A 25,312-nucleotide genomic window follows, 5' to 3' on the forward strand; every position below is an offset into this window, starting at 1 on the left:
TGTTACTATGTTTACATAATATTTATGATTATAGTACATATAGTACTCGTACCATTAGTTATTAATCCTTGGAGTACATTGCAAATTTACGCATATATTATATGCACACGATTACTTTTTTTATTTTATTTCTGTTGGAACATAGTTTCTCGAATTGGTTAGGCCGGGATATATAGTAAGAACTCCAGAACAGAAAAATCTCGTGATTAATTAACAAGCCGTGCATAGTACATGTCAATCTTGAATCCTCAAGGAAAACAAATCCACAAGATAATACGATACTACCTCCGTTTTTTAATATACGGTGCCGTTGATTTTTTAACAAATGTTTGATCATTTGTTATGTTCAATTTTTTTGCAAATATAAAATGTTTTTAAGTCATGCTTAAAGAACATTTGACGATAAATCAAGTCAAAATAAAATAAAGAATAATTACATAAATGTTTTGAATATATGGAATTAATGATCAAACGTATATTAAAATATCAATGACATCATATATTAAAAAATAGAGAGAATATTAGAAACAAACCCACAAGTGTAGGCAGGGTTTGCGTTACCGTTTCGAGGTGAAAACGTACCAGTCCCTATCAATTTACCGATAACCAAGTGAAAACCGGAAAAAAGAAAACTAATGACTTTCGTAACTCTATATGAAAACTGGCTAAAATCCACGTGGTTTTATGGTCGGATATTTGCAAAACTTAATCATATATGGGAACTCGGGACACAAATTAATTGAGAAAAAACATGCATGCATGACGTACGTAAGATATCATGTTAGCTAGATTATTTACAGTCCAAAACTCCAATCAGTTAACTGTTGCATTATGGATGCATGCATCTCTGTCAATATATAGATGGTCCAACTAACATGGATGCATGCATGATAGCAATCGGGGACATTTGTACTCTCAGATTGCCGGTTCAATAATATCCATCTCACGGCATCATATCACCTCTTCACACTGGATGGGATATATATATATATATATATATATATATATATATATATATATATATATATATATATATATATATATATATATATATATATATATATATATATATATATATATATATATATATATATATATATATATATATATATATATATATATATATGTATATAGCTCATAAGACATTTCAAGGAAATAAAACTGTACCAAGCTGGCTCTATAAAATGCAAATGAAATATATGTTTTATAACAATGCAACTATTAGTTCAAAAATTGTACCAATCGTTTCATCTGAAGTTGATTATAAGCCATGTCATGCTTATTAACGAAAAATATAATTTATGGGAAAATTTTCTTTACGTATATTCTTAGCGACTTAAAAACCAACTTTTGATTAAGGTTTTAAGTTATGTTTTAAAATTTAAATTTTGGTTTCGGCTAATAAGCTAAATAGCAAACGATGAAGCTAACTATATATACTACTTTGTTGGCAGTGGTAATGACAGTGAATCTACCACCAGCACCCTCTATCATTAACGTATCCACAATCCTCAATCCCCAATTTGACCTTAATTTGATTATGTGACAATTCAGCTAGTAAATCAAATATTACTCCCCCTGTATTAATACAATGTATGTATGACGCCGTTTAGTTTTTACTAACGTTTGACCATTTTTCTTATTCAAAAATTTTGTACAAATATACAAATATTCATGTCATGCTTAAAAAATATTTAATGATAAATCAAGTCACAATAAAATAAATGATAATTACATATAAATAATCAAACGTTTGCCAAAAAGTCAATGACGTGATACATTAAAATATAGAGAAAATACTAGTCAAACTATGAAGAGGACCCCGAAAAGCCATTTTCGTAAATGGAGGGGGGGTTAAAGGATATTTATATACATATAGTATGGATTTTTTTTTCATATACTATGATCCTTAATGAACTTGAGCATGTAGCATAGGAACTTACATACATCATCAGCAAATTGGCTTACTATACTCCTAGTATATTAAATAAAGGTAGTTGGTTGAACAGGGTTGAGAGATGAGAGGCCCTCGTTTTTATTTAAGCAGCCCCCACACTGACCACCATCTCCGGCCTTCACACAAACACTCACACGAACGACTGACTTTTGTAGCCACACCACCTCATCTCTCTCTCTCTCTCTCTCTCTCTCTCTCTCTCTCCTCTCTCTCTCCCCTCTCTCTCTCAAACATACACACATTTCACAAGAACCTGCGAGAAAGAAGAGAAGTGTGTGTCGAGATGATGATGCTCCGGCTCGTCGGCGCCGAAGCTAGGTACGGTTAATCATGTGCTTAATTATATGTCTTAGCCCTATATTATGTTCAGATGTTGTTGGGTGTGCAAGTTTCGTCTTAATTTGTTGACTTGCTGTCATGCATTTCAGTGATCAGTTCATCGTCCTCTAGCTAGCTTCTTTTATCATCTTTGCGGTGTGGCATTGTCTTTCTTTCTTTTGGCTAGCTTAATTTCTCACTTGCTGAAGTAATTAAGCTACCTAGGAGTACCTAACTTAATTACTTGTGAGGAGCATTTGACTCGCTTTTTCTCACTTGTGTTTGGATGCCAGGAGGAGGGCGGCCACCGGAGCTGCCGGCGGCGAGCGGTGGCTGTCGGCGGCGGCGGCGGCGCCGACCAAGGGAAGGTAATTAAGAGATGACACTAACCCTCTTACTGCACCACTGTTCTTCAGTTAAGGGGCCCATCTTGGTAGCAGCTTAGCTTAATTAGCTTAGCTTAGCTCTAGCACATGTGTAAAGAGAAGAGAAGACCATGCAGAAACTTTTTGTAATTATCCTGCGACCAAGAGATCTCTCCAGGGTGTCAGATTCAGATCGATTTCATTGATCCATTTTCCACCTGCTAATTTAAATGCTGCTGGTCATGATGCTGTCATTAGCTGGTCATGTGATTAACAGACAGGCAGATATAGATAGATAATGTCATTTGTGTGTGGGGGCCATGAGTTGGAAGCTCGGCAGCTTCCAAGAACAGTACTAGTACTTGCACTGTTGCACAGTGTGCACTGCTGTTCCCAAAGAGCAAGCCAGCCACAGTGCTGTCACCTGTCACAGCCTTTGCCAATAGCAGCTGGAATCCTGTTTTTTTTTAAAAAAATAAATCTTATTTTTTCCTTTTTTTTTACTGTAATCTTATTTTTTCCTATTAAGGGTATGTTTAGTTTACACCAAAATTGAAATTGAAACGATGTAATGTAAAAGTTAGAAGTTTATGTGTGTAGAAAAGTTTTGTTGTGATGAAAAAGTTAAAAGTTTAAAGAAAAAGTTTAGAACTAAACTCGGCCTAAGTTATGCATGAACCCGGGATTCACGATCTATAAGCAATTATAGTATGCATTTTATTCTTCTGTCAGGCATCTAAGATTTTTTTTTTGGTCGACATGTTTGTTGCTTGATAGGATGACAGATCCATGGCTTCGTCCTATGTAATTTTTTTTCTACTTTTTATTTTTCTTTTCTTCACTATCTTAGCTGAATATTTCATCTTTTGTTTCTCATTCTGTTATACAATCTCTAAAATTTCAGTGTCAGGGCACTGTTTATTTTTCTGTTGCAAATTTAGTGATTTACTTGTATTTTATTGGCCTAGCTGCATGTTTACCTGCACACAATTTTAACTCCATTTTAACTTTAAGAATATCTGGCTTTTCCCTCCTCTATTTTGCAATTTTTCCCCTTACTCCCTCCATTTTAGATTATAAGATGTTTTGATTTGATCAAAATTAAACTACTTCAAATTTAATCAAGTTTATAAAAAAAATAGAAATATTTTTATCCAAGATGAATTTATTATAAAAATATATTTAATTATTAATTTAATAAAACTAATTTGGTAATGCAAATATTACGCTGTTTGACTTTAACCATCCTGTAGCTAGGGAGTACAGTGTCGAACACTTTTCAGTCAAACCCCCATAAATCTTGCGAATTTCATTGGAGGCCAATTCTGACAGTTGGAAACCGAATTTCGCGCAGGCTCGAGGGGAAAATTGCAATAATAACCGGGGGAGCAAGCGGGCTCGGGAAGGCGACGGCCCGCGAGTTCATCCGCGAGGGCGCCGCCGCCGTCTTCATCGCCGACGTGAACTCCGACCTGGGCGCCGAGGCTGCCGCCGAGCTCGGCCCGCGCGCCCACTTCGTGCGCTGCGACGTCGCCGACGAGGGCAGCGTGGCCGCCGCCGTGGACGGCGCCGTGGCGAGCCACGGGCGCCTCGACGTGATGTTCAACAACGCCGGCGTGGCGGGCCCGCTCGCCGGCGCCACGGAGGTGGCGTCGCTGGACCTGGCCGCGCTCGACGCCGTCATAGCCGTGAACCTGCGCGGGACGCTCGCCGGGATCAAGCACGCGGCGCGCGTGATGCGCCCGCGCGGGTCGGGGTCCATCCTGTGCACGGCGAGCGTCAGCGGCGTCATGGGCGGGCTCGGCACGTACCCGTACTCGGTGTCCAAGTTCGCCGTGGCGGGCGCCGTCAGGGCCGCCGCCGCCGAGCTGTCGCGCCACGGCGTCCGCGTCAACTGCGTCTCGCCGTTCGCCGTGGCGACGCCGATGGTGGTGGCGCAGTTCGCGCAGATGCTCGGCGGCGCCGACGAGGCGCGGGTGGCAGCGGTGGTGAGGGGGCTCGGCGAGCTGAGGGGCGCGGCGTGCGAGGCGGAGGACGTGGCGAGGGCGGCGGCGTACCTCGCCTCCGACGACGCCAAGTACGTGTCCGGGCACAACCTGGTGGTGGACGGCGGCTTCACCAGCTACAAGCACCTGCCGATTCCCCAGCCGCACGATTGAGCTGATCGGACGGCCACGGAAGATCCGTTTGGTGTAGAGATGGGGGTTATGTGAATCCTCTATCCTGGAAAGGAAGTGGATTCGAGTAGAGAGAAAAAGGATTGTGGATTTTTAGGTGGTTTTTTCTTATCTGGTTAGTGTGTGGGTGAAATTCTGGATGTCTGAAATTTGGTTAAAACTTAAAAGTTGAGTACGTGCATGGGAAAATTTAAGCCGGCCTAACTTATCTAGTTATCATTGTATAATACTCTCTCCGTTCCATATTTGCTCATCGTATTTCATTCGGGCAGCAAGACGGCACTGCAGGATCATCCACTACTGGAGAACTAATCTTTGTCTGAATGACAAAAATGATATTAGTCCCGATTTAAATAGGAACAGGGACTAAAGAATATTTTTAAGTCCCAGTTAAAAACCCAGCACTACTTTTTGATCTTTAGTCGTTTCAACCGTTGTTAAGCCCCCAACGAACTTTAGTCTGGTTGGAGTTATCAACCGGGACTAAAAATCGTGTCTTTAATCCCGGTTGGTATCACCAACCGGTACTTAAATATCTTTCTCCCACGTCGCTCTCTCTCTCTCTTCCTTATCTTGGCATCGGTAGCTGTCCGCACGCCTTATCCCCTTCTCCTCCTCCCCTCTTCTCGCCTTCTTCTCCTCCTCCACCTCCACTCCTCTTCCCCCTGCCCTGTCCTCCGATCCCCTCCTCCCTCTCCCATCTCCGCGGCGGGCGGCGGACAGCGGTGCCATCCCCTCCGCCGGATCCGGCGGGAGGGGAGGCGGCAAGCGCACGAGGCGACGGGCGGCCCGGTGGAAGCTGCGCGGCTAGGCAGGCCCTCCTCCTCTCCCCCATCTGCTGGCTTAGACTAATTTGTTTTTAGATTTTGTTGTAGATTTTTTTAGATTTGAGGATGATTTGTGGATTGTGAATGGATTTGTGGATTGTGGATGTTTTGTAGATGGGCTTGTGATTTTTGAATAATTTATGGATTGTGGATGATTTTGGGGTGACGACACTGGTGATTTTGGCTTGAAATCAATAGATGCAAGCAGCAAAAAAACAATAAATAAAAAGAAAAAAATTTTAGTCCTGGTTAGTAACACTAACCGTACTAAAGATATATCTTTAGTCCTGGAACTGAGCCATCAAAACTTAACTAACTTATGGCTAGTTTACTGCTCAATTACCACATGATGTCAGATGATGAGCATGTGGCTAGTTTACTTCTATATAAAACTAAGTTTAGATGGCTAGTTTTGAAATCTCATTTTCTCTAATTGATAGTTGGCTGTTTTTAAGCTCTATAGTTGACAATCAATGATTCTAATAAATGCAAGAACTAATAAATAAAATTCAGAAGCAATCCTTGTGTAGATATTTGTTTAGTTACAGATAGTCTGAATCCTAGAGTATGTGTTACTTATAGATTCAAAATTGACTATTTGTACAAGTACATGAAAGAACTAGCTGTGCTTTCGTTTTATAGAAGCATTTGATCAGGATGGGCCTGGAGATATGCAATATGGAGGTGGAATTGAGACTGATGGTAAGCCTCTGTTGTCTTACTGGTACAGTACATTTGTTTTTTTTGTATGATTGACACAATAATCAATTTTGCTAGTTAAATTGATGGTTTGTTATTTTTTTCAAGTTTTGATATCGTGTTTGGTACCGAAGATACCATATCCACCGGTATCTACAATATCATGTTGACGTCATGCTAACATCAGTGCACACAATAACTGTTACATTGCAACGGTATACCATTCTATAGTCTCCCTCTTCTTTATTATTATGAGCATGTACCACCTACCTATACACACGTAAAACTTAACAACCAATCAAAACGTATTGCCCCAGGCGAGGCTGCCAAATTAACGGTCAATTAAATGGGACATCCATCCAGTTTAGAACAAAAGAGTAAATTTTACAAAACTACACGTTTTATAGTCCAAGTTGCAGAAAACCACATACATTTTGACACTTGGCACTTAAGTACATATATTTTGATAGTGTAGTTTTACAAAACCAAACTATTAATGAATGGATCGATTCATCTGTGAGATGACCTGGCTGTTCCACCTAGGATGAGGACGTGGCATCCTATTAATTTCGTGCGATGGCTGGTAATAGGATGTCACATCCTCGTTCTAAGTGAAACAACCACGTTATATCACGGGTGAATCCATTCATTGATAGTATGGTTTTGTGAAACTATACTACCAAAATATATGTACTTAAGTGCTGAGTGTCAAAGTGTGCGTGGTTTTCTGCAATTTGAACCATAAAATGTGTAGTTTTATGGAATTTAATAAAAAACCTCTTTTTTTTATGTACATTACCGACCTACACGCGTAGAACGGCAATAACCAATTTCGAAAGAAGGCACCAAACCGAAATGTTTTCTTTTTTAAATAAAAAAAACGAACAACCGACAGAAACTTGCGAGGCCCCCACATTCACGGCCAATTAAATGGAACAGCAATAACGATATTTTCAAACAATGGAACCTGACAACGAGCTAGCCCTCGGGCCTAACCAGGCTGAAACATCGAATGGGCCGAAATTACCAACGTTGTCCGAAAGAATAAATCTATTAAATATCCCTCATCTTATACCCTTGATAGAGTTGCCTCCCTCCACTGCAAAACCAGGTATAACACCTTCTCCATCTTTGAAAACTGGTGCTAATTGACCCCTTCGTTAGTTTGGGAAGTGGTTCCTATAGGTGAAGCCCACATTTCAGTGAGATATATGGAAAAAAAATATTTGGTGGGACCCAAAAGTCTGGTCCTTTTCTCCTTCCCGCACATCTCCCTCCCTCTTCTCCGCCGCAAAGGACGCACTAGCACCGGCGCTCACAAAGGTGGTCATCGTGCGCAAGTGCATCGTGTTGTGCACAAGTAAGGCCATGCAAACCCCTTCGGCGTTGATAGGGAGCTCGGAGGTGAGGGGGTTCAGGCGAGGAGAAGGACGATGTGGCGATGGCAGTGGCACGGGTGAGGGCACCGGGTGACTCTAATCAGTGACGAACGAGGCGGCAACCGGCGGCCCAAGGCCTAGGTAAAAGATCCAAGGACTCGGTAGCGACGGAGGGGAGCGCTCACCAGCGCAACTGTTATCCCCGCTTTCAACTTTGTCTCACTGCCATCCATTACCACCTTATCCACCCCTCACCCTCATTTCCTTGGAAACTTCCTCTTGCATCGACACGCTCGCAAGGTCAAGGAGATATGGTGGTCTCTGCCATCGCCGTCCCTTGACCGTGCTATCATCCTCCTCGTAACATTGCCCCAGCCATATGGTGCCCAACCATCGTCTTCATTTGCCGACGCGAGTTGTATCGCGCCATCCTCTCGTTGGCGGTTGGCAATGAAGTACCCCCAAGCTTCACACTAGCGAGTGGTTGAGGAAGCGAAAGGCTGGGGAGGCCAAGAGGGAGGAGAACCACCACCTTAGTGCCGTGGAGAGTCCGAGACAGAGGCCTCCACCCGCTGCACCCCATAGGAGCTATAGACCTATCGGAGCCGCCTCCGTCCTCTCCACCTTCCCTCTAGATCCATCAGCGGCCATGCTCGCCACCCTCTTCCTGTCGTCCGCTGGAGTGGAGCCGTCGTCGTCTACTCTCGCCCCATGCGAGCTCGTGGGGCAAAGGAAGTGTGATGCGTTGGTGAAGAAGCCGAAGCGTCTTGGGATTGGAATATGGGAAGGGAGAGGAAAGGTGGAGGTTTCACTGACATGCAGGGCCCACTACATTTTTTTTTTTATTTTCTATCTTGACTGTAATGCCACATAGGATACAACCACTATCAAATCCACCCACGGTGTTAAATTGAACTAGTTTTAAGAGTTTGGGGGAGTCTATATATCTAGTTTTACGGTTGAGGGAAGAGAATCATACTGAGGGCTGAGGCTATAGTTGAGGGAGGTAAAATAGACTTTTTATCATGCCAGAAAGTGAAGAGCCAAAATTACTCATAAGGCTTCGTACGGATTCCTGGCTCATCTCAACGTATGGGCGCAAACTTTGTTTAAATTCAATGCACTTCCAAAAATCATCGGCTCCCGTAGTTCTTCGACGTTCACCAGCTTTTGCTGAGTAGGGTGCTGCTCCATGCATGAAATGTTTGATACCTAGGAGCTTGTCCTTATAGGTCAACCTTCTTCCATTCGCCCAATGGAGACGAATAGAAGAGATCATATCTTCATCGACAATGGATGCTCTTTGGTAATGTTTGGTCTTAGAATTGGCGATTAGACGGTGTATGGCCGCTATACGGGTGGTGACTACTATTTGTTTTCAATATATTAGAAGGAAGTAGGCAAAGTTCGCAATGCAGACAACAACATAGGCTATCGCAAAAGAGCAAGGAATGAAGGAGAAGACACAAATGCTGGTGCGTACTACATGAAATGGGCACCCAAGCTAAGAGTAGCAGAAGAAGAAAGGGAAAACAAAAGTTACTAATCTCCCAACCAAACCTCCAAACTACCCAAACCCGCGCGGAGCCATTGGCGCCCCTCTTGCAACATGCAATCAACTACTCTGTCTACCGGACACAAGATGTTGTAGAAGACACGCACATTACACTCTTTCCAAACACAAGGTGTTGTCAAAGACAAGAGCATTATGCTCTTTCCAAAGAAACCATGGGACAAGCAGGATGAGAGAGTGAGAGTCGAAACCTGGCAACGCGTCGCAAGTGGGTGGTGACTACCATGAGATCACGATGATTCGTCGGTGACAACCAAAGTCGATTCTGTAGTATAGTGACCAACTGTGAGTGGATTGCCTTGGCTATTTTTGTTGGGCAGCAATCGTCGAGGACCTTTGCTTCTCCCGAGCTCATCTATCAGACAGAGGTATCTATGGAGTACTAGTAGTAGAAAAGGACCTAGGGGAGAAAATTCTGAATCCACGTTGGCACTTGTTTGCCGTTTCCTCATTGAGGTGTGGTGTCATCTTTTCACTTATGTTTATGCTTATTAGCTAAAATTTAAATTTTCAGCCTTAAATTTAGAGTTGATTTTGGGGTTTTTTCATCATAGTTTATTTTTCAATCTTTACTTTTACATCACTAAGAGCACGTATATAAAAGTTTTATTCATAATTTTTTTCTTTTACGAATATGTTGTTTGGCCAAACGATGGGATTGTTAGTCTTTTGATGATTTAGGCATAATTTCATATGACAACGGCACATATTTATTGCAGATTTCTTGAAGGTGTTATTTTGGAGTAGCCATAGGCTTTTTTAACTCATTGTAATTGTGAGTAAGCAACCAGAAGAAAGTTATCTGTTCTGACTATCTTAGTTTCCTTTCCTTTTCTTTTTTTTTTGGGGTTGTGTGCATCCTTATTAGACGCAGAGTTTGGGTGTAATTTTATTTTTTATTGAAAATTTCCCCCTTCTCTTAAGAACTCTAAACATCAACATACTTTTCATCTGAAAAATTCAGAGGCGTCTACAAATCGGGCGCTCGATTTTTCCCCAAAAAATCGGGCGTTGTTTCACCCTTTGTAAAAACAATGTTTCAGCACTTAGGGAAAGATTGTTTCAGTTCTTAAAAAAAAAGTGAAACACAGTGAGATCGCTAGATGAAACAATTTGGTTCAACGCATGCAACAAAACGATTTAAGCCATTGAAACACTTAAACCCCGTGTACATCAAAACAAATCCCGTGTACATCAAGATAAAAATATTAAACACTATATAAAATTCACTGCAACATTTGATCCACACACAAAGAAACATCACGAGTACACTAGCTAAAACATTGCTTTTGAACCATTGAAACATCAACAAACCCCGTATGTCAAAAGTAGAAATATGGAACACTATCGAAATATCCATTGTAACATTTGATCCAAATACAAAGAACATCACAAGCACACTAGCTGAAACACATAAAAAAACCACATAACCTAGTCTGGACTGCATCTTCCTCCTCTCCGGCGAACACAGGGTTGCCCGCGTAGGTCTTCTCCATCGTCCCCATCACAGGATCTGGAGAAGGATGAGGGCGGCGGAGATGAGAAGGGAGTGCTCCTGGGAGAGAGGGAGCCGACGAGCCTCCACCACCACCACCGCTGCCACCGCCGCTACCTGGCCGCGCGTGCGTCGTCCTCCACTTTGGCCACAACCACGGGGACGAAGCCGCTGTCGACGTCGAGGAAGACGAAAAGCGGTGGTAGATCTGATGGAGAAGACGACGCGGGGCGAGATTGATGGGAGAGAGGAGGCAGAGCGGGCGAGGTCGGCAAGGGAGAGGCGGCGGTGCGGGTGAGGGAGCTCGTGGGAGAGGATGTGGCGCCGACGGGGGAGAGGAGGCGACACGAGCGAGGGAGGGCGCGGGGAGCCCAAGCGACGGAGAATGAGACACGCGGGCGCCCGATATATTTCTTTCTCATCGGGCGCCCATGTATAAGGATTATCGGAAAATTTCTGAATTATAATCAACGGGTCAATTCGACATTTAAGATCCTTCAAAGAAAAGACATTCATCCAGTGGCACTATCAGACATAAAATATACTCCCTCCGTTTTAGGTTATAAGACTTTCTAGTAGTACCCATATTCATATAGATATTAATGAATCCAGACACACATATATGTTTAGATTCATTAACATCATTAACATATGTTTTTAATATGGACATTGCTATGAAACGGAGGAAGTAGTAGCAAGATTTTCTGCTTAGGATGACGATGTGTGCATTCTTTTCATCAGCTGCGGATCGTCCCCGAGCTCACGAGGTACGCATCCATCATCATCCGTATCAAAAGACGCCGGCGTCGTCGAAAGCACGGCGTGCTGAGCGAGAGGGCTCACCGCCCGGCGGCATTCCGGCTTGCCGGCGACATCGACGTACCCGACGTAGTCCATCGACGCGACGAGCACCTCCGCCGTGTTCCCCTCGCCGTCCGGCCAGTAGAGAATCACCATGTCGGGAGAGAGCCTCACCGATGACGCCGCCGCCGTCGTCTTCAACGTCGCATTAATCTCGTCGTCCGTAATCCCCGGCGGTGCCCATGGCACCGGCACGACCATGGCTCCCTGATGATCAGGCGGCGAGGGAGCCGACCAGAAGAGCGCGCGGTGCCAACCGCCGTCGAACAGGGACGGCTTGCCGGCGCCGCCGCAGGCGATCGGCGGCGGAAGGTGGTCATCCGCATCAGCATCGGCATCGGCATCGGAGCGTGGCTTGATATGGATAGTGAGCTCGTCGCCGTCGCCGTGCTGAAATGGTACTCATCGGCATCGGCATCGGAGCGTGGCTTGATATATGCTCGGTCGATCACAAAATTTCAGCATTTTAAGTTCATATTGAAGAAATCTTAAATGTCCAAATGGTACTCATCAGCTGGTTTTTCATGAATTCGCTTTATATACTTTAAATATAAGCTTTTTTACAGGTCAGATTCTTTTTAGTGCTAAAATGATTTGGCTTTTATAAAGACAAACATACATGGAAAACCAATGTCCACATGACTGATAAGGTAGGTAGGCCGGCTTACAATCATTGGTGGAGAAACCATCTTTGGTCGGTCTGGTAAAATCCAGACTAGTCCCGGATCAAAAAGAACTGGGACTAAAGACTGTTTTTAGTCCCGGTTATAAAAATTTTGATCTTTAGTCCCGGTTGGTAACACCAACCGGGACTAAAGATGATTTTTAGTCCGGTTCATCCCTTATCAGATGTATGTCAGGGGGCCGAGGATCTTTAGTCCCGGTTGGTGTTAATAACCGGGACTAAAGATACCACTTTAGTCCCGGTTGGTAAATTAAACACGTAGTATATAATCTCTATCACTTATCCTCTCATCCACAGTTACAGATCGAATCTCACCCCCTCTCCTCAGATCTATCCTCTCTAACTCTCTTCCTTATCCCCTCTTCTCCAACTCCTCCCCATCCTCTTCTCCTCCCCCTTCTCCCCTTCCTCCTCCCCTTCCCATCCGGCGGGCCGGCCGGCGGCGGGGCCGCGCGCGAAGCAGCCGGCGGCGAGCGGCGACGGCCGTGGCGGGCGGCGGGGCCGCGCCCGGCGGTCGTGGCGACCGGCGGCGGCAGCAACATTTTTTTTTTCTAATTTGTGATGATTCACTGAGATGTATTTGACTGAGAAGTTACAAATTTGTGATTCGTTGTTTGGATCTGTGATGTATGAGTAATTTTGTGATTTGTTGTTTGGATCTGTGATGTATTTGAGTAATTTCTTAGGATATTGTGATGTATTTGATTTGTGTGTATAAGTAACTTTATGATTTGTGATGTGAATTTGGGATTTGGTGATGTGAATTTGGGATGTTAGTTTGATTTGGGGGTTTGGGGATTTGCCTACTTGATTCGGGAGAAAATAAAAAGGAAAAAGGAAAAAGAAAAAGGGACCAGCTGTACTGCCCGCTATTGTCTCTTTAGTCCACTAAAGATCCCCTCTCTTTAGTCCTGGTTGGTGGTATCAACCGGGACTAAAGATGTAAAAGATACATTTTTAGTCCCGGTTACTAAAGATGGACGATCCTTACTCCCGGTTGGAAAACCGGATTAAAGGGGGTTTTCAACCAGGAGTAAAGATGGTTTCTCCACCAGTGAATATACCTTCCAAAATTTTAAAATACTACTACAGTAAAATACATATGCTTTGCTATGAATAAACGAAAAGAGGTAGAGTATATTATATTATACATATTAACATAAAAATGTAAAATATACTCATCATGGGTAGTTATATAAAGTTAGAACTGCCCAAATTAAAGTAGTTAATTATAACCGAAGAGATAAATCTTATCGTACTATAAAATTGATGCCCACTGATTTTTAAAGCTATATAGATGTGTCACATCATCATCCACTAGCAATTATGATCCTGAGTATTTTAAATCACATGCAAGTGTGCCATATCATCATTCACTAGCAATAATTATTATCTAGAGTATATTTTAAATATCATAGAAATATGACATATCATTTATAATTTTGTTGTATGTTTAGAACTCAATATGTAAATAATGTCAAATCATTATCTTCAAATTATCTAGACATATACATCCACCATTTCTATAATTTATAACATACATTTATTCACATATCCTGCAACAAAATGCGGGTATCAACTAGTTAATTAATGTTTAACTAATTTATGTGATAGCAAACCAGTTGACTAGGTAGCCCAATACTAGCAAGTAGCAAGTAATCCCTGATCCGGTTTATAATACTTATTTTTACAATAAAAACAACTTTAACCACTATTTTTCATTATAATACTATAAAAATATCAACAAATATATGATTTTACTAAAGTGTCATTCAAGATTAATCTATATATATAGTTTCTATGCTTGTTAAATAAATATATGGTCAAATTCCTAAAAGTTTGTGCTTAGCATTGTCCAAAACAAAACTATTATGGAATTAGAGACAGTACTGCGCGTTGCAAATTCAATTATAATATGTACATATACGGGAAAATAAAATTGAAGTATTGGTGTACGTACCAAGATGTCGTTAGTTCGTGGAGACTGGACCTTGACGTCGTTCTTCATTGTGACCGCCAGTTCAGCTTTCTCTGTGCCGTCGGGGTTGGTGATTCTGTAGGTCATCTCCTTGATGATCCTGGGGTTCTTCGACAAGAAACTTGCCAAGGCATACATCATCCCATCACTTTTACCGTATTTCTCTTGGTTTTCTGCATAAACATCTTATATATGTATAATATAACGATCGAGAAATACGTAATATATTACTCTATCCGTTTCATATTATAAGTCGTTTTGACTTTGTCCTTAGTCAAACTTTTTTAAGTTTGATTAAGTTTGTAAAGAAATATAGAAAAATTTTCAATTCAAAACAAACATGCTATCAAAGTATATTCAATCTGGCATATAGTGAAACTAATTTGGCATCATAAATATTGCTATTTTTTTTATAAACATGATCAAAACCTAAAGAAGTTTGCCTAGGACAAAGTTAAAACGACTTATAATATAAAACGGAAGGAGTAATTGATAGCGATGTACATTTATGTCTGGTTGAATTGAATTTGCCATACAACTCTTATAGCTTATACGTACTTCATCCGTCTCGTTTTAAAGTGCAGTTGTGAGTTTCCATATTAAACGTTTGACCATCCGTCTTATTTGAAAAATTTATGAAAAAATTTTAGAAAATAAGTCATGCATAAAGTACTATCCATATTTTAACATCTAATCACTATCTCTATCTCTATCTCTATCTCTGCTATTATAAAAATTAAATATGTTTTTGCCAGTACTTTGGTACGTTATACGTGTATGTGTGGGTTTTTAACTTCGTTCGCTTTTGGAAATATATTTCCTTATTTGAGTTAATTTTTAAGTTTATTCGCTTTTGGAAACACATAAGGAGTCATATAAAAAATCTCTTTAAAAAAACTCGCATGCTAACTTGAGATGATCGGAGTTCTAATTGCAGCTTATGATTTTCCAAAAAAATATATATCCAAGCAAATTCATATAGTGAATTTCACCTTAATTAAACCGTATAACAATAATAAAATTAAAATAACCCTCACCCGTTACAACGCATGGGTATTTTTCTAGTAATAAATAAAATACTACTAATAGAAAATTTTTAGATAAGACGAACAGTCAAACGTCAGACACGGGAACACATATATGTATTTAAAATGGGATGGAGGGAGTAGCATATAGCGGCTAGCTAGCTAGCTTTAATCCATGTCGATCAATCAATCGAGATCGATCGCGTACTACAATTATAATTACATTACAGAGATAAATAAACTCACCGATGATCTGCTCCATCTTAGCGGTCAGCTTCATCACCTCCGTTTCCTGCAGGGACGACGAGCTACTGCTAGCCCCTGGCCCAGCAGAGGGGACGACGGACAGGTAGACGACGGCGGAGAGGAGCACCGCCGCGTGGACGCACACCGCCACGGCCACCGCGACGCCCCTGTATCCCCACCGCCGCCTTCCGGCCATGGCCACGGCGGCGCCCGCCGCGGCAAGCGCCGCGGCGACGGCGACGGCGGCGATCATCATGTGGTAACTATAGCTAAAGCCCTAGCTAGAGCAGAGATGACGGTGTAATTAGGTTAAGGGGGGCCGCGAGATTGATCAGAACTCACTATATATCGATCGATCGGATAGCTTTTCTTTATTGGCGAGATTGGTCACAGCTTATTATATATCGATCTGGGGGAAACTAGCGAATTTTTGGTAATTTCGGTGGTGACCGAAATTTAGGATTTTCGGACCTTTTTTCACAAGAAATTGATATATAATGGTATTAATATCGGTATCGACGAATAAGAGTAGTGCTTACCGTCAATAGGTAAAAGGTTCGAACATGTATAACAATCCATATCTTGCTCTCTTTACAGTTTCGTTTGCATCCTCGTATTAATCGATCCGGATATACGCGGTTATTATGAGCGTGATAACCTGTGGAATATGTCTTGTAGCCGCTTTCTGTCTTGTCGAGGACTGTCATCTATGTTTTTTGAAGAATTTTAAAGCTTGAATTTTGAGTTTGATTAAAATTTAGAGAAAAGAATGTACTCCCTCGTCCCAAAAATAAGTAAACCTGATTTAAAGTTTAACAAGACCTTCCAATTCTTGGGAAATTAGTAAACCAAAAAATCAATTTCTCGGATAATTTAAGTCTAAAGATTAACACCAAAGACACGGTCCACGGACCACAGTCCAGATATACGGGATGGAAAAAGAATTGGCAGATAAATGAATCTTATTGTTGATTCTCTGCTCACTATTTCTAGGAAGTTAACTGTTACGACCCGAGATCTCTGCAAGAAGAATTAGAGATAGAACCTGGAATTTAAAAGGAACAGAGAAGAACAGAGCAGATACAGACTTGGAGAGGGGGAAAGGATTGGTATTCAGAATATGTTTGTTCAATACAGTTCACCTCTTTCAGTACAAGGGTAATCTATTTATAGACCTTGCCCGAAGCTACTGGACCCAATCCTTCCCCTTCACGCGCGGGTTGTCACGCCTCTCCCGTCTGGGCCGAGCGGTAGCCGACGGCCCACTTGATTTGATCCTTCCTCCCGCGCCTGAGCCTGATGACGAATACTCTGGCGTGACATTCCTCCCTCCTTGAGAACCAGCTTGACCCCAAGCTAGTGCAGCTGGAAACTTGTGATGAAGTTCCTCAAGATTCTCCCATGTAATAGCTGGAGAAGAAGTACCCTTCCATTCAACCTGAACTTGTTCAATTAGTTTGGCACCCTGTTGACGAAGGCGGCGTTCCAAAATACGATGATAAACAGCTAACGGACCAATTTCAGAATCTAGTGTGGGAAGAGAAGCCTGAACTTGTTCAGCTGGTGCGAATGCCTTCTTCAATTGAGAGACATGCACAACAGGATGGATCATACTTGTAGACGGCAAATCCAACTTATAAGCCACACTGCCCACTCGTTGCAAGACTTGAAAAGGTCCATAAAATTTGAAAGATAATTTCCGATTGGCCCTGGTCATGACAGATTGCTGCACATATGGTTGGAGCTTAAGGAACACCCAATCACCCACTGTAAAGACACGCTCCGATCGATGTAAATCTGCTTGATGTTTCATGCGTTGCTGAGCCCGCAGCAAATGATGATGAATCAAAGCACTCATGTTATTGCGATCAGTCAACCAGGAAGCCAAACTCACAGGAGCATCAACGGCAGTAATAGTTAATCCGAAATAGGATGGTTTATGACCAAACAATGCTTCAAAAGGAGTCATAGCAATGGCTGAATGGTAAGAAGAGTTGTACCAAAACTGAGCCATTCCCAACCAATGCTTCCACTGTTTGGGGCAAGAGTGCACAAAACAACGAAGAAATGTCTCTAAACATTGATTAACCCTCTCCGTTTGTCCATCAGTTTGCGGATGATAAGAAGAACTCATTCGCAATTGAGTGCCAGCTCTTAAAAATAACTCCTTCCACAAAGTGCTAGTAAATACCCGATCTCGGTCAGAAATGATGGCACAAGGCAGACCATGAATGCAATGTATGTGATCCATAAAAAGTTGAGCTACAGACAAAGCTGTGTAAGGATGTCGAAGAGCCAAAAAATGAGCAAACTTCGAAAATTTGTCCACAATGACCAAAATAACATTGCAATGGTCTGATAATGGTAAACCCTCAATGAAATCCATTGAAATGACTTGCCAAGCATGATCAGGTACTTCCAAAGGTTGTAATAGCCCAGGTAACTTGATATGCTCAGACTTAGCTCGTTGACAAACATCACAAGCCTAAACAAAATTGTGCACACATTGCCTTAAACCTGGCCAAGCAAAAAGTTGCTTCACTCGATGATAAGTAGCCAAATTACCAGAGTGTCCACCCACAGCTGTAGTATGCAAATTGGCCAGAATTTGCTATTGCAAAGATTTATTGTTACCAATCCAAATCCTTTTCTTAAAATAGAGGATATTAGATTGCAATTCATAATGTGCATGATGCTTTCCATTATTAAGCAGAGAAGTAAGAATCCGCTGAGTGTCAGAATCAGTAGCATATCCCAGAGGTACCTCCTGCAGCCAAGCAGGAATACTGACAGATAGCGCCGAAATCTCCACCATATCAACAGGAGATTGTCGAGATAACGCATCAGCAGCTCCATTTTCCAAACCCTTTTTATAGACAATGCGATAACGCAACCCCAATAACTTGGTAAGAGCTTTCTGTTGCCAAGTGGTGGACAATCGTTGATTATCTAAGAAGGCCAAACTACAGTGGTCAGTCCGTATTACAAATTCAGCATGTTGCTAATACGATCTCCAATGCTCCACAGCCAAAATAATTGCCAAACTTTCCTTCTCATAAGTAGAGAGACCTTGAGTGCGAGGTCCTAATTCTTTACTGAGAAAAGCAATAGGGTGATCTGACTGCATTAAGATAGCACCAATTCCTTTGTCAGATGCATCTGTTTCGACAACAAATTGTTTCTGAAAGTCTGGCATGGCCAAAACAGGAGCTGAGATCAAGGCAGATTTCAGAGTAACAAAAGCCTCCTCATGAACAGATGTCCAGACAAACAACTGTCCCTTCCTCAACAAGTTAGTCAACGGTTTACAAATAATCCCATAATTGCGCACAAACTTGCGGTAATAGCCTGATAACCTAAGAAAACTGCGCAATTCTTTGACTGATGTAGGAGTAATCCAATTCCGAACAGCCATGATTTTGTCCTCATCAGTAGCTACTCCATTGGCACTAATCACATGACCCAAATAAGCCAACTGGGGCTGAGGAAAAGAACATTTTGATTGCTTAACCTTCAAGTGATTATCAGATAAGATCTGCAAAACTTGGCGCAAATGCACTTCATGCTCTGCCAAAGAGTGACTGTAAACAAGGATGTCATTGACAAACACCAATACACTGCGACGCAGATATGGAGCTAGAACTGAGTTCATAATACTCTGAAATGTTGCTGGAGCGCTAGTCAACCCAAAAGGAAGCACACGAAACTCAAAATCCCCATGATGCGTCTTAAAGGCAGTCTTATGCTCATCATCTGGATGCATGCGTATTTGATGATAGCCGGAACGCAAATCCAATTTAGAGAACCAACAAGCACCCGCTAATTCATCCAAGAGTTCATCAATGATAGGCAAAGGATATTTGTTTTTGACAGTAATCGCATTAAGATGGCGATAATCAACGCAAAACCGCCAAGAACCATCTTTCTTTTTGACCAAAAGAACCGGAGAAGAGAAAGGACTTGAGCTGGGTTTGATGATACCTCTGTCCAACATATCAGCAACTTGGCATTCAATTTCATCCTTCTGCAATGGTTTATAACGATAAGGGCAAACATTAACTGGTTGCGCACCAGGAATTAACGGAATGGTGTGATCACATTCGTGAACAGGAGGAAGTCCTTGTGGTTCTTGAAACACATCCGCAAAGCTTTGTAACAATTGCTGAATATTGTCCGGAATTGGCAAATCAGAACTAGACTCAGAATCAAGGGTGTATAACTGAACTAGACCTTCAATAGAACCGGACTGATATAATTGATGTAATTCCAGGACCGATAAGACAGGATTAGCAGGTACTGATGGAACCACCCCACATAAAGTAATCAGCTAACCATCCAATGTAAACCGAATTGTTTTCTGCTGCCAGTCAATATCCATAGGGCTATACCGCTCCAACCAATCCATTCCTAAAATCATATCATAACTTTGAAGTGGTAATACCTTCAAAGCAGAACAAAAATGATGTCCCTGAACTGACCAAGAAACATTAGCCAATTCAGTTTCACAAGACAACATTTGTCCATTAGCCACCTTAACTTGAAAAGAAACAGGTAACTGTATCAGATTCGACAACTGAGGCATCACTGACGAACTGATGAAACTGCAGGAACTGCCAGAGTCTACTAAAATTAGAATATCATAGCCCTGAATAATCCCTTGCAAACACATAGTTTGAGCAGTAGTTGTACCCTGAATAGCATGGACTGACAAAGAGAACAGAGAATGAGGCTCAGCATCCTCTCCCGAAGAATTACCAGAATCACTGTCATTTTGTTGCAGTAGAGCAAACACCTCCTGAACAGCATTCAACTGCACAGAACCTGAACACTTGTGAGATGGTGACCATTTCTCTGCACAAAGATAACAGAGACCTTGGGCTCGCCGATGAGCCTTGAGAGCTCGCATTCTATCCGCAATAGCAGTAGTCTTGACAGGTTCAGATGAAGACTTGCTAGCCCCTGCACTAGATTCCGACACCTTGGTAGGAGGAAGAGGAAGAGGATAAGCTCCTTTAATCCGCGGAACATGATCACCCAATTTACGAAATTCCTTGGGCTTCTGAGTCTCCATCCATTCCTCCTGTAAACAAGCAATAGCCAGAGCAGTCTCTAGGTCGCGAGGACGTTGCATCATAACAGCATGACGAATGTCAAAACGCAACCCTTCAGTGAACCTATGCACAATCATGAGCTGATTGTACATAGGATCATAAGCAAGCAATTGATTCATGACATCATCAAAGTGCTCATAAAACTCCTCCACCTTCCCGGTTTGCTTAATCTGCTCTATCTGACGAATCAACATCTGATGCCTATCTCGATCAAATTTCCTATCCACTGCTAAGCAAAAATCCGACCACTCAGAAAACCGCAAATGAGCCTTCGACGAGCGTAACCACGAGGCTGCTCTTCCCGTAAAGTAAATGGTAGCCACCCTGACCCAAAGTATTAGATGAGTACCATAAACCCCAAAGTAATGCTCACATCTCATACGCCAATTTTGTGGATCTACCCCATCAAAGTGTGGAAAATCCAATTTCGGAACCCGATGAATATAGCCTCGATCCTCAGAACCCCCAACTTCATCCCGATGCAATGAATCACAAGCAAAGCGATGGGGAAATGGAGAATTAGTCGTACCCGTGACCGGAGGTGGCACAGGAGGAATAATCACTCCTGTTGCCTTCCCCCGGTTGTTGATTGCAACGCGGTGGCCATTTGAGCCAGAATCTCCCGCCGACGTCGAAGCAACGAACGACTCCGGCGTGGGAAGTAGCGGTGGACGTTGATCGTTGTCATCGCCTTGCTTCCGCGTGGAGATGGCACCTGCCTGCAACATGTTCGACGAATTGCCCAACTCGCCATGAAGCTTTTCCATAATCTCCACTTGTTTCTTCAGCTCACCAATCTCAGATTGAAGTCCCTTGACTGCTGCATCCACTTGAGGTCGCCAGCTAGCCATCGCTTTATCCATCTGGAGCACCACCGCTTGTGTTTCATCCTGCTTCACCGCAACGGCGCCGATGGCGTTCTGGATTCCCTCAAGCATCTTCTCGAATCCTCCCGCTTGTTTCTCCATGGCATCGACTTGAAGCTGTAGCCGCGTTTGGAACCTTGGCTTCTCCAGGATGGAAACGAGCTCTGATACCAAGATGTTACGACCCGAGATCTCAGCAAGAAGAATTAGAGATAGAATCTGGAATTTAGAAGGAACAGAGAAGAACAGAGCAGATACAGACTTGGAGAGGGGGAAAGGATTGGTATTCAGAATATGTTTGTTCAATACAGTTCACCTCTTTCAGTACAAGGGTAATCTATTTATAGACCTTGCCCGAAGCTACTGGACCCAATCCTTCCCCTTCACGCGCGGGTTGTCACGCCTCTCCTGTCTGGGCCGAGCGGTAGCCGACGGCCCACTTGATTTGATCCTTCCTCCCGCGCCTGAGCCTGATGACGAATACTCTGGCGTGACATTAACCGCGTATCTAATATTGGTCCTAAAAATGTAATTATAGAATTGCTCTGGAAAGTACTTGGAAAAAAAAGAGAGACGGTGAAGAAAATCCAAAGTCAAGAGGGAGATGTTGAACGCGTGATTTTGATAGGCCTAGAACACAAAGCCCGACCCAATAATTGTGGGTCACCTAAGTCATATTAGAACAGTTTCATCATAGATCTATAATCGGGAGTCATAACTTTAGATCATGGATCTACATGTATCTATCTCTACTTAAAAAATACAGATTTATCCCATACTCACAACGTACATCGCACTCCCGCCAACGCTGACGCCTCAGACATTGTCTTTGTCGCTATCCTTGGCAGTGTTTTCAATTTTGATTTCGACCGAAATTTCCGCTGATCTGGCCAGCTGTAGCTCTACCAATCTGGCCGCGGGGTAGTGCCACCGCATCGCGCCAAGCTGTTGCTCCGCCCGGCCTCCGCAAAGGATGCCCCTCCTCCTCCACGTCTCGCCACCACAGGTTATGCCGTGCGGGCCACCCTCCTCCGCCGGGTCGCGCCACCACAGGCATTGGCCGCATTGCCGGCGCCACATCTCGACTGAGTCACTGCCATGTGGACCCCACATATACAAGATTGGAGAGCTAACATGTGGACCCAAGGGTATTTTTGATATTTCACGTGATTCCTCTCTCCTCTTCAGCCAAAAATTATTATTTTAGTCGGCATGGTGTCCACTGGCAAAATAGCACAATTATGGAGTGTTTTCCCTCCAAAAGTTAGTTTTTGCGGTGTCCTACGACTAAAACCATACAATAGCAATGTCCGATAGCAAAATTTCCCTTATAAATAAGGTATTTTTGATACTACATTTAAATAAACTTATGTTGTAAAGACCACAGGGTTTGTAAACCCGTGTATTCGTTTATCTTAACCAGAGCCCATTGCAGCGCACAGGCTTCTTTTTCTAGTAACCCAAAAGACTAATATAATGAACGAGGACTGTCATTACCTTTTAAGTTGAGCTTCCTCATTATCAATTACAAATGTGGGAATAAACCAAACAAACGTCAGCGCCACCATTCCGAGGTCGTGCTTCATCAACGCTGTCGACTCCACGATCCCGCTCTCTGCCTTCCTAAAGGGGAGCCCTAATGGGCGATTGATTGCCAGGGCGATCGCCCAGCGATCGGATCCCCCCCCCCCCGCTCCCCTATAGGTCCCACTTCTCCCCTTCCTCCTCCCCTTCTTCTCTTCCTACTACAGTACACCACAAAAAAAATTTAAAAAAACAAAAAGTTAGAAAAATTTATGTATAAAAAATTTGAATTCAAATTCAAATTTGAATCGAGTATGTAAACTTTTGACTTATAAACTTTGGGTCTATACACTTTAGGTGTATAAACTTTAGATGTATAGAAATACTATATATAGAAAATATTTGAATTCAAATTCAAATTTGAATCAGATATAATTCAAATTCAAATTTTAATCGGGTATATAAACTTTAGGTCTATAAACTTTAGGTGTACAAACTTTAGATGTATAGAAATACTATATATGAAAAATATTTGAATTCAAATTCAAATTTGAATCGGATATATAAACTTTTGACTTATAAACTTTAGGTCTATAAACTTTAGGTGTATAAACTTTAGATGTATAGAAATACTATATATAAAAAAAATATTTGAATTGAAATTCAAATTTGAATCGGATATATAAACTTTTGGTCTCTACTCTTTAGATGTGTAAACTTGAGGTGTATAAACTTGAGGTGCATAAATTTACTAAAATAGGACGGTAATGCGGTGCCAAAAAAGGAAACTAGGTGGAGGGAGTGAGGGGGAGGGGGGGAATCTGATCGCTCTGAGCGATCGATCGCCCAGTAGCATTTCCGCTTCCTAAATACCACTGCAGGCTACATCTTCTTCACTGACATCGTCACCCCGAGTACGGTCTACGCCACGACAACCTTCGGTAGACTCATGGATAGCAAGGTTTCGTGAAGAAGCCAAGGGTTTGACAACCAGCCTCGGCACGGACTGGTTGGTATTAACATCGAAATTTGGTAAGCCCCGAAGATATCATCGGCCTAGAGTCAGTATTAGCTTCAGAATCCTAGAATCGGCCGATGAGAATTATCACGTCGCCAATAGTCGGATTCCTGCTATATTCGGTTAAGGAAATAAGTCTATTAAAGGAAGCTTATCCAGAAGTGACCGAGTACAAAGAAGATGCGGCATGGCAAGTTATCTATTAATTAGGAATAGTTTGTTAGCTTCCTTTTATCTTTAGTAAAGTGTGTTTAGTGTCCAATAAGAACTTTATATTTCTGTTTTATCTTTAGGAAAGTTTCTTTCTTGTCATACAAGGACTAGCATCTACCCACCATGGGTATAAGTATGTACACCCGATGTCATTCTAAACAACTCTCGATCAATACTACTCTCGGCGCATCGCCACCCTCTTTTTTGAGGTTTTACTTATCAACTGGCAGAATTTGGCACCTGATGCGGGGTTGTACATGTATCGGTTTAGTTCGATCTCTGGCGAAGGGGTAAGTCCAATGTTCCGTTGGCCTAGGTAATTGTCTCATCTACGTTGGTGTCGTTCAAGGCGGCATCAGTACATTCGACCTCTTTATCATATGTCTTAGTTAATCTAGTCTTAGTATCTCAATTTAGCTCTATCGGTTGTCTCTCGCACTAGGGTTTCTACCGGTATCGGCTAAATTGTTTTACTAGATTAGATTAGCTAAGGCATCTACCACTCTGAAAATCAGTCAAGGGCTTGATTGTCTAGATATTATGTTTCTTTTTATACTTAGTGCTGCATCAATTAAGTTTGATCTACTAAGTCGTGCTTAGAACCATAATCTCTAGCCTGCTTGTTGACTACCAATAAGGGTTTTATCGGGGTTTCAGCCGATGAGTTATCTGGACATTGCATCGGCTTACAATGATTGCATATAAGTTGGATTTAGCCGATGATAACAAAGACTTTACTGTTTAATCTAATATGTGGATTTTATGACATCGGGCCTACAGCCGATGTATGCTTTAATCTTCGGATCAATGCTTGTTCTATCATATCATTGTTAGCCGATTGATTTCTATTGGGTCATATTGTTGCTTTCTTGCATTATCATCAGTCGATTGCTTTTATATTGTTATTTACATCAAGCGTCAAAATCTACGTCAGAATTATAGCCGATAGCTCAAAACCCTATCGCTATCGGCTAGTATCGACATCGGCTAGAATT

The 25,312-nt window shown here is 42.2% G+C and overlaps 1 protein-coding gene across 1 annotated transcript; it reads left to right on the forward strand.

Annotated features, from left to right (window-relative positions):
• Positions 1 to 2,070: 2,070 nt before the first annotated feature.
• On the forward strand, positions 2,071 to 5,029 carry LOC9271774 (momilactone A synthase-like). Its single transcript, XM_015760426.3, has 3 exons — positions 2,071 to 2,275; positions 2,569 to 2,643; positions 3,995 to 5,029. Exons 1-3 carry the CDS (start codon positions 2,241 to 2,243, stop codon positions 4,797 to 4,799), a joined length of 915 nt encoding a protein of 304 aa, XP_015615912.1. The 5' UTR covers positions 2,071 to 2,240; the 3' UTR covers positions 4,800 to 5,029.
• The last annotated feature ends 20,283 nt before the right edge of the window (positions 5,030 to 25,312 follow it).

The sequence above is a fragment of the Oryza sativa genome, chromosome 11 (genome assembly GCF_034140825.1).
Source record: "Oryza sativa Japonica Group chromosome 11, ASM3414082v1".
Taxonomy (NCBI): domain Eukaryota; kingdom Viridiplantae; phylum Streptophyta; class Magnoliopsida; order Poales; family Poaceae; genus Oryza; species Oryza sativa.